Source organism: Chenopodium album, chromosome 8, assembly GCF_948465745.1.
Source record: "Chenopodium album chromosome 8, dcCheAlbu1.1, whole genome shotgun sequence".
NCBI lineage: Eukaryota > Viridiplantae > Streptophyta > Magnoliopsida > Caryophyllales > Amaranthaceae > Chenopodium > Chenopodium album.
In genome coordinates, this window is record NC_137841.1 from 66448856 (window position 1) to 66464322 (window position 15467).

The 15467-nt window shown below is 36.6% G+C and overlaps 2 protein-coding genes across 2 annotated transcripts; one reads left to right on the plus strand and one right to left on the minus strand.

Annotated features, from left to right (window-relative positions):
- Positions 1-6727: 6727 nt before the first annotated feature.
- LOC145555359 (protein FAR1-RELATED SEQUENCE 5-like) lies at positions 6728-8882 on the minus strand. The gene is made up of 3 exons (XM_081617105.1): positions 8823-8882; positions 7567-8395; positions 6728-7470 (listed from the first exon to the last, which is right to left on the minus strand). The coding sequence occupies exons 1-3, from the start codon at positions 8880-8882 to the stop codon at positions 6728-6730; spliced, it is 1632 nt and encodes a 543-aa protein (XP_081473231.1).
- A 6089-nt stretch (positions 8883-14971) lies between these two features.
- LOC145555360 (uncharacterized) lies at positions 14972-15448 on the plus strand. Its single transcript, XM_081617106.1, has one exon. It carries the CDS (start codon positions 14972-14974, stop codon positions 15446-15448), a length of 477 nt encoding a protein of 158 aa, XP_081473232.1.
- The last annotated feature ends 19 nt before the right edge of the window (positions 15449-15467 follow it).

Here is a 15467-nt window from a genome sequence, read left to right on the forward strand (position 1 = left end):
GTTAGATGACATGTGGCACTATGGTTAGAGAAGTGTAATAGAATGGATGGGGACATGTGTCTTTCTTAGTTTTTTTGTTATACTTTTTAAATACTAAGGGCTTGTTCTCATACGTTGAAATTGAGTTCAGTTCAGTTCAGTTCAGTTCAGTTCAGTTCAGTTTATGTCTAATAATATTGCTAATGATATAAAGCCAAATTTCATTCTTATAAGCTCTTATTACAACGACGATAATAATTTTATTCTTTTAAGCTCTTATTACAACGGCGATAATAATAATAATAATAAGAGAAAATTGTGAAAAAGGACCTTTTATGTGGTCAACTTTTTGAAAAATGACCTTTTAAGTGAAAACTTGGAGATAAGTTAAAATGCAGTCCCTAAACTATGGCATTAGTTGCATATTTGGTCCCTCATCTTTCAAATGAGGTAAATTGGTCCCTCTACCACCCTTGCCTCACCATTTCTGGTGGAGGAACTTATGACTCAGCAAAGTTTGGGGATGTGTACTACCAACTAAGCAAAAGTCTAGGGACTTATCCTAGTTAGCATTTGTTTAGGGATTACAAATCATTATTTTTTTTTTGTCAGCTACTAATTAATATTTATTTTTTATTATGTACAAACTTTGATTAAAATGAAAGAAAACATACCCAATTTTTTTTTTGCTTTTTTTTAAAAAAAAATTAAATGACTTTTTTTTAAAAAAATATGACTTAAAGAATTAAAGAAGAAAATTAAATATGACTTAAAAAATTAAATACTTCGACTTTCTTTCAAAAAAATAAATTAAACACTTCAAATTACAGAAATAGGAAATGAAAAAATAAAGAATTTTTTTTTTAAAAAAAAAGGGTAAGCCCTCTCTTCTTCTCTTTCGATTTGGCTGCTCTAATGGGGGAAACAATCCCCTATTTTGCACCTCATTAACAATCATCAGCAATCACCATCTTTTAATTCCAACCTTTGATTTATTTTGTGATTTAATCTTGGCCTCCTGATTTATTTAATTATGTGGCAGGTTGTTGGTGATGTAGGGTGAGAAAAGGTGAAAAATCCTTTTTTTTTTTTTTTTTGGAAATTCTATAGTTTTATTAATGCAAATCATAACCAAAATATTAATGTTGATGGGAAAAAAATTAATGTCAATTAAAAGATTCCCTTTTTAAGAAAAAAAAAACTGACAAAAAAAAAAATAATAATCATGGTTGCTAAACTTTTGCTGAATAGAATAGGTCCCTAAACTTTTTTTTAAATTTTTTTTTTTTGCCACATGGGCACTTTGGTCCTTAAACTTTGGTGATATTTTTTCCACCGGAAAAGTAAGTTATGGGTGGTTGAGGGACCAATTTGCTTCGTTTGAAAGATGAGGGATCAAAATGCTATAGATACTAAAGTTGAGGGACCGTATTTTAGCTTAACTCTGAAAACTTGTGAAAAAGGACCTTTTAAGTTGCATTTTGTTTGTATGGGGTACTTGGGTGACCTTCCGTGGTGGTCAATGCTGGAGCTCCGGCATTGATTATCACGTGTTAGTCACGTGACTTTTTTTTTTTTTTTTTTTTTTTTTTTTTTTTTTTTTTTTTTTTTTTTAAAACAAAAAAATCCCCAAATTTCCCTCCTTTCCTGACCTAACTCTTTCATTGGTTAGGTCGGTAAAGGAGGGAAATTTGGGTTTTTTTTAAAAAAAAAAAAAAGTCACGTGACTAACACGTGATAGTCAACGTCGGAGCTCCGGCATTGACCACCATGTAAGGTCGCAAGCTCACCCAAGTACCCCATATAAACAAAATGCAACTCAAAAGGTCCTTTTTAACAAGTTTTCACTTAAAAGGTCCTTTTTCAAAAAGTTGACCACTTAAAAGGTCATTTTTCACAATTTTCTCTAATAATAATAATAATAACAAGAATATTAGCATATAATCCCTTGGTATCTGTGTAGATTCAAGGCATATAAAAGGTGGGGAATTCATCTAATTATTTGAAAATGATGATGATTTTGATGGCTCCTCAAATGATTATAGCCGAAATTATACTGCAAGCATATTTTGTGAACTATGATTTCTATACTTTATACAGTATTACGAGTAATTTTTTTAATCAGTTTTTTTTTTTTTTTTTTTTTTTTTTTTTTTTTTTTTTTTTTTTGTGTGTGTGTGTGAAAATTATTTCATAATACTGTATTGAAAGTTGTGAGTATTATTAGACTACTCCGTATTCTTCTGGTAAATTTGGTTGGAATGGGTGGTGGTTGATTATTGTGGTGGTTGGAATTGGTGGTTTCGTGGCCGCTTTAGCAGTGGAATTAATGGTTAGGTCAAGGGTTACTAGATCGGGGTTACTAGATTCTGCCAAGGGTTACTAGATCCGGTTAGGGGTTACTGGGTCGGACAAGGGTTACTTTAGGGGTTACTAGATAGGGGTTACTAGATGGGTTACTTTAGGAGTTACTTCGGGGGTTACTAGACAGGGGTTACTTCGGGGGTTACTAGACAGGGGTTACTTTGAGGATTACTAGAGAAATTACTTCAAGGGTTACTAGATAGGGGTTACTTCGAGGGTTACTAGACAGGGGTTACTATACAGGGGTTATTTCGAGGGTTACTTCAGAGGTTACTAATGTGACACCTTGCCACACCGTGTGTCTGGCCACACCAGAAACGCACTATTGTCATAATACTATTTTATTTTTAAATTATATAGTATATGTGTTTAAAATGTTTTGGGGTTTCATGTTTATAATATATTTTCCATAAAGGTACTAAATCACGTCCGGTATTTATCGGGTAATGCCCGTATTTTAAAAAATACATACTAAAATACCCTCCCTTAAATAACCCATGAAAACCTTTTCTTTAAACTTTTACCTTTCTCTCTCTTCACCCTTTTCACCGACCCTTTCTTTTTCCCCCAAATTCAACCCCCCATTATCATCCACAACCACCGTTTATCACCATCATCAACCACCATTATCATCCACAACCACCGTTTATCACCACCGTTTCTCTTTCCCCCAAATTCAACCCCCCATTATCATCCACAAGACTACAACCACCGTTTATCACCATCATCAACCACCAAGATTTTTTTTTTTTTTTTGTAAGAAATTTAAGGGTTGACGGTTCAAGGGTGGCGCAAATGTCTGGAAATCAGAGAGGAAAAGGCATCGTCTCCGGCGAACAGGTGAGCCGTTTCTTTTTTTTTTTATTTTCCGTCGAGGTTGAGAAACGCCTGGAGATCTGGAATCTCGAGGCTAGAAACGCCCGGAATTTCCGGATCTCTGGCGTAAGTTCGAAAATCCCAGACGAAACACGAACGCCTGGAATTTTCGAACATACGGCCGGGGATCCTAAAATTCCAGGCGTTCGTAGCCTAGAGATTCTAAATCTCTGGGCGTTTTATTTATTTATTTATTTTTTAAAAAAACTATTTTTTCATATGTGGTTGTTTTTGTTGTTGTTGTTGCTGTATTACTCGATATATTGTTGTTGTTGTATAACTCGATAGATTGCTGTTGCTGTTATTGTTATTATATTGTTGTTGATGTAAAAAAAAATGAGCAATTATAGTTTTACTGATGGTCAAAATGAGCTATTAGAATTTAGAACAACTTCAGTTTATACAAAAAAAATGTATAATTAGAAATATGCATTGTTAAATGTGACATGCCTCAATAGCTGAGGGTCAAGTTATAGTCCTGATTCTTTACTGAAAGTAGTTGATACCAATATAGCAAAGCTCTGTTTTTAGAGGCACATTACCTGATTCATGATACTTTTTCCTTAGTCCCATATTGTTTTGTAAACTTGCATTTTTTTGGAGTCCCAAAATAATTGCACACTCGACTTTTCAAGTAATAGTCTCTTGCTTCTGTACTAATATTCCAACCCCAATTCATCATCTTGTGCCAAAGACAAAGGTGCAAAATAATGTGGGATGCAGGAAGTAATTATTTTAGTCAACAGCAGTGTAAAAATGTCGAGTAAAACTAGAATAGATGGAATTTCAGATAGGGCGGAGGGGTTTGTAAATGTATTAGTGTGATGGTTCATGATATGGCATTGTAAAATTAAAACAGGCAGTTGATTCAATTTTGAAAGAGGGGGAATGGATGCAATAAAATTGGAATGGATGCAATAAAATGTTGCCACAAGTGTTATTGTTGTTATTATTATTATTATTGTTTTGATGTTATATATTATTATTATTATTATTATTATTTTTATTATTATTCTATTATTATTATTAGTATAATTATTATTATTATGAACTAAAATTAGACTTATTTTAATTACCTTTTGCAAAAAATTAAGATTGAGGGTTCGGGAACACGACACGTTGTATCACGGCGCTTGAACGCGTCAATTAGGAGGGAGAGAGACCGATATCGTTTTCAGCCTCGTACTGAGACGGGACTAGTCCCTAATGCTAATATGGCGAGTTCAACCTCCGCAGCACAGAGTCATCATTCAAGGTCTCCGAGGGATGGGTCGGGTTTCGAGTCTGATCAGGAGGAGGGTGAGTCACTGGGTCCCGAGTACTCGTACATAGGAGAACAGGGTTTATCGGGCGATGACGATGACGATGAGGAGGAGGCTGATGACATTATTCATACGAATAGGGGTGCTGATGGTAGATTTGTAAGTACTCAGGAGACTAGTCGTAGTCGGACTCTGATACAAGACAGCTAGTTAGTGAGTACGCCGATGGCCGGTGGTCCAGAGGATGGTAGTGTTATTCCTAGCTATGGTGGTCATGTTGCAGCTGCAATTTGGGGTGGTGTGGAGCGAGGTGTTTTGAGATGTATGAGTAGGAGAAAGATGTGCACTGCACTAGATCAGTTGCGACAGTCGTTATTACCAGAGACATTAGCCCCGATAGATCAGAGCGGGCTATCACATCTTCCTGGTATTATGTATCAGCACCTCGACTGGCCCTTGATTTCAGCATTCGTGGAGAGATGGCAGCCAGACACTAACAGCTTTCATTTGCCGTTCGGTGAGATGACTATCATGTTACATGACGTGTATCATATCCTTGGGATCTCTGTAGATGGTACTATGGTTTCTACTGTTATGGACCCCCTACAGTTACGACAGTATTGTGCGTTCATGATGGATTTGCCTGTCGAGGAGCTACGTAAACCCACTTATGCGCCTAGTGGCGCGCTTTCTTCGAGGGTCCTCGAGACGACCTTCAATGTTGAGAGGCCCCTTGAGATCTACGTGGTGTCCTTTTTGTGGATTTTACTAGGTTCATCACTCTTTGTGGACAAGAGTGGTAATAGACTTCATCCCTCCATCATCCATGAGCTTCAGCCTGTCGAGGGTACATTTGTCACTAGTTCCTACTCATGGGGCTCTGCTACTTTAGCGTATTTGTACCGTCAGTTGGGGCAGGCCTCACGGGCAGATTGTGATTCCATCTCTGGTTGTCTCACGCTTCTTCAAGCGTGGATTTATGAGTATTTTCCATGCTTTCGCCCTCAGCAGGGCACTCTGACTAGGGAGCCTGGACGTCCACGTGCATTGTTATGGGATGTTGGTTCGCCACCGAAGAGCCCAGATCGGCTTTATGCTTTTCGTGCTCGACTTGACGTGTTGACTGACATTGAGGTAAATATGAAATTTATTATTTAGTTGTGATTTGTATCGCGTTACTCTTATGTGACTAATTTATTGTTTGATTATGCAGATAAACTGGCTGCCTTACGGACCTGACCCTGCCAGTGTTGTTCCTACGACGTTGTTCTCGGGATTTTTACGGTATCGCAACATCATTGAGCCGTATATGCCTGATCGAGTTGTCAGACAGCTTGGGTTAGTACAAGGTATACCTAGGTACCCCATTAGGCCCGAGAAGGCCAAGAGACCGAAGAAGGTTAAGATGTATAGTGTTGAGTTCCCGGCTGAGACGTCCATACACATGTGGGAGAGCTTTATTCCATTTGCTGCGTATTGTCTACCAGTGGCTCGCTACACTAGACTCAGTCGCGGCAGTCCTACATGCACGGACGATTACATTCCATGGTTGGTCAGATACTCTCACCCTCGTGTGTCACCCCCTGACGTACCTCAGGGTCACGGTCTTCCCGAGAGGACTAATACTGATTATGTAAGTACATTTTCCTTTAGCCTTGTATTTATTATCTAGTATTTTATTAATTGTATTGATTTTTTAAACATTTTATATTGTTTACAGTGGGTTGGACGCTTCGTTGATTTCACACAGCGTGCACTAGCTGAGTCGCATGGGCCAATGTCCCGTGAGACTAAGGCCATGGCTACACAGGCCCTTCGTGATTGGGATGTTATGCGTGGGTTATGATTTGAGTTACGCTAGACAATTTTATTCTTAGTTGAACAGTTTAATTGTTAGTTGGACACTTTTATTATTTTGTTTTTATGATTGTAATCGGACACTTTTAATATTTGTACGGACATTAGCACTTTACTTGTTAGTGTTTTTTTAATAATTATTTTTGGCATGCTAACTTATAATAATAATAATAATAATAATAATAATAATAATAATAATAATAATAATAATAATAATAATAATAATAATAATAATAATAATAATAATAATAATAATAATAATAATAATAATAATAATAATAATAATAATAATAATAATAATAATAATAATAATAATAATAATAATGATGATAATAATAATAATAATAATAATCAAAGTGCAGACAAAAGAAATCAACGCATTACATCTATCAAGTTGCGACTAATCTTTCCCACAAACTAATTCTATGTTGGTATCGTTGCTCCCATCCAATAACGCTAGGTTCACGAGCCCGGTACCAAACATTTGCAATCGGTATGTGCCTGTACTCATACGGTATCCCATGGGTGATCCGTAGAGCACAACCGCAACGCTCATCCACCTCATAACTTAACCCTCTCATTCTTTCTATCTCATCGTAAAGAACAGACAAACAATGATGAGAAACCTTTTGATTCAGCCGCTGCAACGGCATGTGCCTGTACTTCTCACCTACTTTAGATCTACTAGCCTCTAAAGCGTTACGTATTCCAACAATCTGATTTCCAATCTGGCAATGTACTCGAGCCCATACCGTATCCAAAGAACCAGTTGATGATTCCATCCAACTCTTGACTGCCGAGTGCTGACTCTCAACCCTACATGTACAAACATTACCAAAGTGCAGAACTCTGTTCGTCCAACACGTCACAAATTTCTCTTTATGAGGGAGCCAGGTAGTCTCAACGTATTCCACAACTTTCGGATACCGAGCCCAACTTGTTTTCAATCTCTGCAAGGCTAACTCATATTCCGGCTCAGATGTAGCATTCATGACTCGATTCCATCTACCATTTTTGAACTTTGCACCCACCGTCTTGTCCTTGAACAATCCAGTCACATAAGCTTCAACGTCCTTATTAATGTGCCACCTACAAAGTAAATGCGTAGTGTGGGGAAACTCAGCTTTCAATGCTGCACAAAGTCCAAGCTCACGGTCAGTTAAGAACACTGATGGCTCCCGTTAGTATCCAATCAAATCCCTCAATCTCTGAAGCACCCATCGATAACTAGCCTGTGTCTCGTTTCTCATGAAGACATATCCAATAAGAAAATTTTGATTTGTCGGTGTAACCCCAACTATCTCAAAGAATGGCATGCCGTATCTGTTTGTCTTGTATGTAGAGTCCATACCAATCACGTACGAATATGTGCGTAACAAGTTGCACGTGATCGGATGCACCATGAATGCATGCTGTAAAACGCCGATGTCATCAACCATAACCCAGTAAATGTAGCGAATCTCTCTAGCCAAATGCAGAAATTGTTGAACCACTCCTCTTCCTTCAGACTCCTCCATTCTAATGTCACTTCTACAATTGTAGATATGCCTGATGTTTGGATGATCTTCAGGAAATTGCTCAATAATGGTTGTCATGATATTACGAGGCGCAACCTTTGACCTCGTTAAGTTACGCACAACCTGTTTTGCACCTGCACTAAGACCGCTGATTTGTCGATGACCTTCAGGATACACAATGAATGGATGATTATGGGTGCCGGTTACATCATTTTTAGCACGGATCCTCCAACCATTGGTGCTTCTCTCATAATAAATCTTGATGTAGAAAGGACACCCAACGGACTTAGTTTTAGTGTCCTTGTGAATCACATTCTCCAAATCTCTTGGCCTTTTCTTTCGACTGCGATCGCAAGCCAAATATCGATACGGCCGACCATCGGTGGTTTTTTTGTACGACGATGAGACGAATAAAAATCCGATTGTTCGCGAAATATCTTTCGCCCATTCAACAGCAGCATCAAAAGTAGGAAACACAGTGTCAGTTTGAAAATGGCCACTGTAATTCACACCATTACCGCCATTTTCTAATTCTGAATCCTATAACCACAAAACAAACTACTTAAGAACCCATGAAATCATATAATAATAATGATATAATAATATTTAAATAACCTAATAATAATAAAATCAAAACAGACAGGAAACGCCTGAAAAGTTTGAATGTACCACGGGAGAAACGCCTAATATTTTAGAATCTTTCGTGGTACATTCTAAAATTTCAGACGATCCTACCATTATTCGTCTGATAATTTAGTATGTCCTATGGATGAGACTACATTTCTAAGCGTTTCAAATATGAAGCCAGAGGAATGCCTGAAATTTTAGAATCTACCGTGGAACATTCTAAAATTTCAGGCGAACACAGGTAGGAACGCCTGAAATTTTAGAATGTTTTTAGGTAGATTCTAAAATATCAGGCGTTCCTCTGGCAATTACGAAAAAAAAAAAAAGTCTAAAAATTCACCGATTCCGTACGCACAGGTGACCTCTCCGGCGGCGACTGCAATTCCGTAAACTCGTCCATTCACCCCTTGTGCAAATTGTTGTTGACAAAAGTTTTTTCTTTAAAAAAAAAAAAAAATTCAAGTCGTGGATGGTGGATGGCGCCTGGTGGTGGTGGCTGTTTGGTGGCCGGTGTGGTGAAAATAAAATAGGGTAAATTTATAAGGGGTAGAAGTAAATTAGGGTAATAGTAAATTAGGGTAAAATTAAAAGGGGGCATGTTTGTAAGATCGTGTTAAAATACGGACGTTACCTGGTAAATACCGGACGCGATTTAGCAATTCACTATTATAATTATAAAGTATATTTTTCATAAATATTTTAATATGTACATATGTATATACACATATATATAGTAATAAATAATCAATAAATAATCAAAGATCACTAATCCGTAGTTAAAAATCACTAATTATTAAGTTAAGTTCAGCTCAGCTAATTTCAATCAATGAGAACAGACCCTAAGTATAGATTTGATTTTTTTGTTGGTGTTTAGTAAATTGGCTTCTTTAGAGATTGGAACTTTGGAAGTATTGGAACTATGAAATTTTAATGTTCTTATATTATGAAATTATGATTTAGAATTGTGTGCTAGGAAATATGTATGCCTTCTAGAGTTTCTCTGTTGTTACTGTTGCTCTGTAATTTATTCGGTGGCTTGTGATGATTTCTATATCTCTTTCTTCTGCCATCCTTGATCGATGTTCTGTTTGGTAAATTGGTGTGTAAACTATCTTCAATTGTTCTCAAGTGTATCTTCTCATCTGGAATTTCATAATAAATGAACATTAGAAAAGGTAATGATAAGACCATATTTAGTTGTTCAATTCCTAAAAAAACCTTAACAGTACGCTCAGGTACTTAAAGAAAAGGATAGTTGTAGTTGGTGGGAGAGAATTTAAACTGGATATCCTGAACTTTTAAGAAAGGGGATATCCTGAACTTATAAGAAAGGGATGAAAATGCTGATACTTCTTCGAGTGCTTCCCTATGAATTATTTTGTAGTTCAAGATCTCTTTATCGTAGTTCAGGTCTTTTATGTTGAGTTTTCACAGATAAGAGAAGCTGCTGGTTTGTTCAGGTTCTTCAAACCTTAGAGAAGTTGGCCAATCTAATGAAAAGGTGAAAGGGTCATGGGATTAATAGCTTTACCGGCAGGTTAATTCATTTTCAGAAGAAAGAGAATATATACTTGAGAACAATTGAAGATAATAATCTATTTTAAAGACTGATAATGATTTTTTTTTTTATTTTATTTTATTTTGTTGTGTGTATGTGCACGTGCATCTAGACGATCTCATGTCCTTATTTCCTCACTTATGTACTGCTCCTCTCATTTTTACAACGCTCATTTTTCATTTAACTCTGTTAGAGCATTCCCACCAATGAGCAAAAATTGGTTTCCTCATTCTCTCTCTACCCACTTTCTCTCTCTTTCAATCCATGAGCATTTTTGTGATTATATTTTTATCCCACCAATGATCAAAAAAAAAAAATTCTTCCCCATTCTCTCTCTAGTACATCTTCTCTCTTACTTTTACTAATACCCTTTTATATTTCTCTCTACTATATTATTTTTAATTCTTTTTTTTACTTGTATTGTGGACCCCACATGATTACTATTCATCTTAAAAAATGCTCATCCTATGAGCAATTTTCATTTTGCTCATGAGCATTTTTCAATATGCTCATTGATGGGGAACATCTTCTACCATTTTTGCTCACCATTTTTGCTCAAGAGCAAAAAAATGCTCATTGATGGGGATGCTCTTAACGATGACTGTAGGTCATGTTGGCAAGGGGTGAGCAAATCGGGTACCCGGTCAAAATTTTAGGACCCGGACTTGGAATTGGTTGGAATCGGGTCCTAAAATTCGGATTCGGAATTGGAATTGATTCAACCGGGTCCTAAAATTTAGGAATTGGTATTGGAACCATCGGGTACCGGTTCCGGTTCCGGGTACCCATTTATGTATATAATTGTTAAAATATAATACAAATTATAATTCTTATTTGGAAAATTTACTTTAAATAAACTAACTTTTGCTCCATTCTCCCAAAATAAACCAACCTTTGGATTATTCCAACCTTTATACCCCATCTTCCCATATTGTACCTTGCAGGTCACCTATCCGATACAACCGGTAATACGTGCTACGTGGCACTTCATGATTGGTTTTTTTTTTGTTAATTTACTTTTTTTTTTACTAAAAAAAAAAAAACCACCCATCACCTTCTTACTCTCTCTTCCCCCATCACCACCATAGTCCACCGTACCCCTTAGGGCCTGTTCATATTTACTTATTTTCAGTTCAGTTCAGTTCAGTTCAGCTCCAAACAGTTCAGTTCAGTTCAGTTCAGCTCTAATCAATTCAGTTCAGTTTAGTTCAGTTCAGTTCAACTCCAATCAGTTCAGTTCAGCTCAGCTCAGTTCAGTAAATATGAACAAGCCCTTAGCCCCCTAACGCTTCAAGCCCACCGAAAAACACACCCCTTCCCCCAAAACTACCCGCAAACCCACCCTCCTTAGCCGGCGGTTCAAACCCCAACCTTCTCTACCGTAATTCCGATTCCCACCCACAACGGAAACCCAACCAACCCTCCCTTCACCTCCCCGTATTTGAGACAAATCACAACATAAATTAATAATTGAGATTGAATTTGCTGTGAATTGGTTGTGGGTTGTTATTGTTGGTGTAGTGAAGTGAGGGAGAAGCTTATTTATGGCAGATTGGTGGCGGTCTGGAGTGCGATCGGAGGGAGTATGATGTGTTGGTTGATGTGAGGTGGTGTAGGACGATTTGAGGGGTTGTTGTTGGTGTTGTTTGGTTGGGTTTGTTTGTGAGAAGGGCTGCTGGAATTTTTGTGAGGTGGTGCTGCTTCTAGGTGGCTTTAATGTGAGGATGGTGATGCTGTTGTTTGTTGCAATGTGTGTTGCTGTTGTTTGGAAATGGAGCAGGGGAGTTGGTGTGTGGGTTGGGCGGTGATGGCAGGGGAAGCTGTGAGGGGGTTGGTGTGTGGTGGCATCGTGGCATGGAGGTGCTGGATAAGAGGGGCAGCAAATGGAGCTTTGGGTGGTGGTAATGGATGAAGATGATGGCAAATGGTGGGAGGAAGAAGAGAGAAAGAGATGACCGGTTGTTTAGGTGATCGGTCACTTTGGTTCATTTTGGGAGGAAGGGGTATAAAGGTTGGATTATTCTAGAATAATCCAAAGGTTGGTTTATTTTGGGAGAATGGAGGAAAGATTGGTTTATTTAAAGTAATTTTCCCTTCTTATTTTAGTTTGGTTCCTTTTTAGCGTTTAATGCTTATATTTATATATGCATTAAGCTATTTTGAATTTATGTTAGGTATTAATAATACTTTTTTTAATTTACAAATTAGATATATTCAACATATTTTTATTATTTAAAATTTATTTAGTTTAGCATATATTAGGAAACCGGGTTCCTTCAAAAAAAAAAAAAAAAAAAAAAAAAGGTAACCGGGTACCTAACTGGTTCCGGTTCCATAAAGTTGAGAATTGGAATTGGAATTGGTTATAACCGGGTCCTTAATTTATTACCCGGAATTGGAACCACTGGGTCCAATTCCGGTTCTCAACCCGTCGGTTCCTAACCGGTTCCCGTTCCAATTCCAGGTACCCGGAATTTTTGCTCACCCCTAGTTGTCAAGCTAGTTAGTTATTGGGCACATAGTGAAATAGGAGAGCCTATTATGTGCACCCAAGGTCATTTACTCATTTAATCAACAAATGAGTAAATTTATTATTTGGTCATTTGTTGATTAAATGAGCAAATAACTCTGAGTGTATGGTGCACTAGGGGTCTAGGGTGTATATAACAAATTCTAGTAAAATAGTGCCAGGGTTGTTGTGTTGAATTTGCATTATTGAGTGGGAATTTGCATTATTGAGTTTTATTGGGTCAAAGGCATGCCTTAAGTTTTGCTTGTGCTTTCAAGGCCCTCAACGCATGCAATATGCTAGTGTCATGCCTAAGCCAAGCCAAACTAAATTCATATTCATCTCAATGCCTAGTTTCACTTTTGAGAAATCGTATAAAGGAAAATAAAGTTCGAAACTTAATTTTCTTCTACTCGGTAAATCATATCATGTTTGAAACAAATTAAGCTTGGAATATTTTCACTAAACAAGTAGAAGCTTACATTTAATACGAAAACTTCACCATGTCTTTTAGTGTGACACAAAAAAATCCTTAAAACTACCATTAAATTTGCCCTTGTACTATATAGTTAGAAACCATGTATTGGACATGTATTTATCATCTTTTTGCTATGAAGCACCGGGTATGAGTCGTATGAGGGATGTAATTGACCCTCCAATTTGGCTCCTTAAAATGAAATCTAACATCTGTTGGAGATAGTGATGGTTTAAATTTATGCACCACACAATATATTTATTTTTTTAAAATGAAATAACTAAAAATTTGAATAAGAATATGAAAAACATAGTAATTTCCCAAATTAAAAAGGAAAAAAAAATATATAAATACATAGAAGCAAAGAGGGAATTTCCACCCTCTGTTGAATTGAACTGATTAGAGCTTAACTGAACTGAACTGAACTGATTGGAGCTGAACTGAACTGAGTTGAGTTGAGCTGAAATGAATATTTTATGAGAGAAGGAAATTAGGAGCTAAATTGAACAGAACTGATTGGAGCTTAAATTAAATAAATGTGAACAGGCCCTTAAAGTATCTATAATATTTTATACCACAAATGCACAACCAGTATGAGATAACAAATCAATTTGCTAGACCAAATGTGCTTTATAGTAAATAGATTACTCGTACTTTCATATAAAGTACCCCCTTCATCCCACGTGATACTATCAACTTTAAGACATATATCATCAATGTACTAGTTTGACCTTAAGTATATAATTAAATATTATCAAAAAAAGTATATAGAACTTAAGATTGTGAAATTTTGTAATAATACCTGCTAGTACTTAACAACATATTTCAAAATAAATTATTTTTTTTATACATTCCCCCACCAAAAAAATAAGGTCAAAGTTTATTTGTTTTTTTTTTTTTTTTTAAATGTGTATTATATAGGGTGTTTGAATATACCCTTTGTTTATTCAGAATATATAATTTAGGTAGTAAGGGAATTATTAAGTAATACTTCCTTCGTTTTATTTTTTTAGTTGCATCACTTTTATTTTTGTGGACTTTTAAGCAATTTTTGGAGTAGATAGAGGTAGAGAGAAAAAATAAATGGAGATGGTGTGGTAGGAGTTAAATTAAGAAAGTAATGCAACAAAAAGGAGAAGTAAGTTGAATTGAAAAAACTGGGGTTTCTCATCTCATCTCCTCTTCTCTTCTAGGGTTTCTTCAAAATCTTGGCCGTTTAGGCTTGAAAATTAGACTATTTCCGACCCTTTTCATTTAATTTTATTTAGTTTGGCAATTTGGGTTTCAATAAATCTACACAAGTAATGTATATATTCGTCCGTCTCCCTATGGTGGAGTCGTTAGTTTTTGTAAGTTTAGTTGTTTGTTTTTGTTTAGGGTTATTTGTGTGTTAGGGTTCATCAAAAAAGTAATCATCTTTTGCTCTATTGTCAGTTCTTTGGTAAAGATTTGTTCGATCGGGATCGCAACGGTTGTCAAATTTTTAAATGCGTTCAGGCGAATTAGATGAGAACCATCCTTACGGCTACTACAAATCGTTAGACCGTCTCTCCGAAAAAGCTGTATATTCCAGCGATGTGTGCGAGAGATGTACCACAGTGCAAGATCTTTTCAACGATTGTAGCTCTGATGAAGAAAAACCCAATTTGATTCAATTTTATGTATTTGTTAATTTAGATTTCATTTGTAGATGCCAAATGACTTTTTATTAATGAACTAATTTGTTTCAAAAAAAAAAAAAGTAATGCAGCAAAAAAAGGAGGAAGTATATAATTTGAAAAAAAAGTAATTTTTAATAATAATAATAATAATAATAATAATAATAATAATACTAATAATAATAATCTATACTACTATATAAAGAGAAAAGGCCTTTTGGAGCTCCAAAAGGATGATGTGGTGGTGTTAGGTAGGAGGCCAGCAAGACAGAGGAGGAAAGCTCCTAGTATGGGGTTGCATAAGCCGAATATTGATGCAGGGGTGGAAGCGGGGGTTGGTTCGATGGCTGGAGCTGTTGTGAGGAATGACAGGGGTGAGGCCGAATTCGCTGCTACTTGGCGCGTTGAGGACAGATGGGAGCCATTAATAGCTGAAGCAAAGGCTATGTTCCTGGGGCTACGCGCGACTGTTGATGGTGGCTTTCGAAGATTGGTAGTGGAAACTGATTGTTTGGAGTTAGTGAATGCAATTCGATCGCAAGAGAAGGGGTGGAGTAGCTTTCACCTTATTTTGGATGATATCTATCATGTGTGTTCTTTGCTAGAGTATGTAGATTGGAGTTTCATTCGTAGAGAGGGTAATAAGGTTGCACATGAGTTGGCTCATTGCCTTCCATGTGACACTAATTGTCGCTTTTGGTTTAGTAATTTTCCAGACTGTATTGTTCCCTTTTTGGTTTCGGATTCCTCTATGAATGAAATTTGAGTGCCTTATGGCCTCCCTT

Coding starts and splice junctions, on each gene's coding strand:
- LOC145555359 (XM_081617105.1), bottom strand. CDS start 8,882: ATGGACGAGTTTACGGAATTGCAGTCGCCGCCGGAGAGGTCACCTGTG. Junction 8,396..8,822: donor CACCTGTGCGTACGGAATCG/GTGAATTTTTAG, acceptor TTGTGGTTATAG/GATTCAGAATTAGAAAATGG. Junction 7,471..7,566: donor GAGAAACGAGACACAGGCTA/GTTATCGATGGG, acceptor GACTTTGTGCAG/CATTGAAAGCTGAGTTTCCC.
- LOC145555360 (XM_081617106.1), top strand. CDS start 14,972: ATGGGGTTGCATAAGCCGAATATTGATGCAGGGGTGGAAGCGGGGGTT.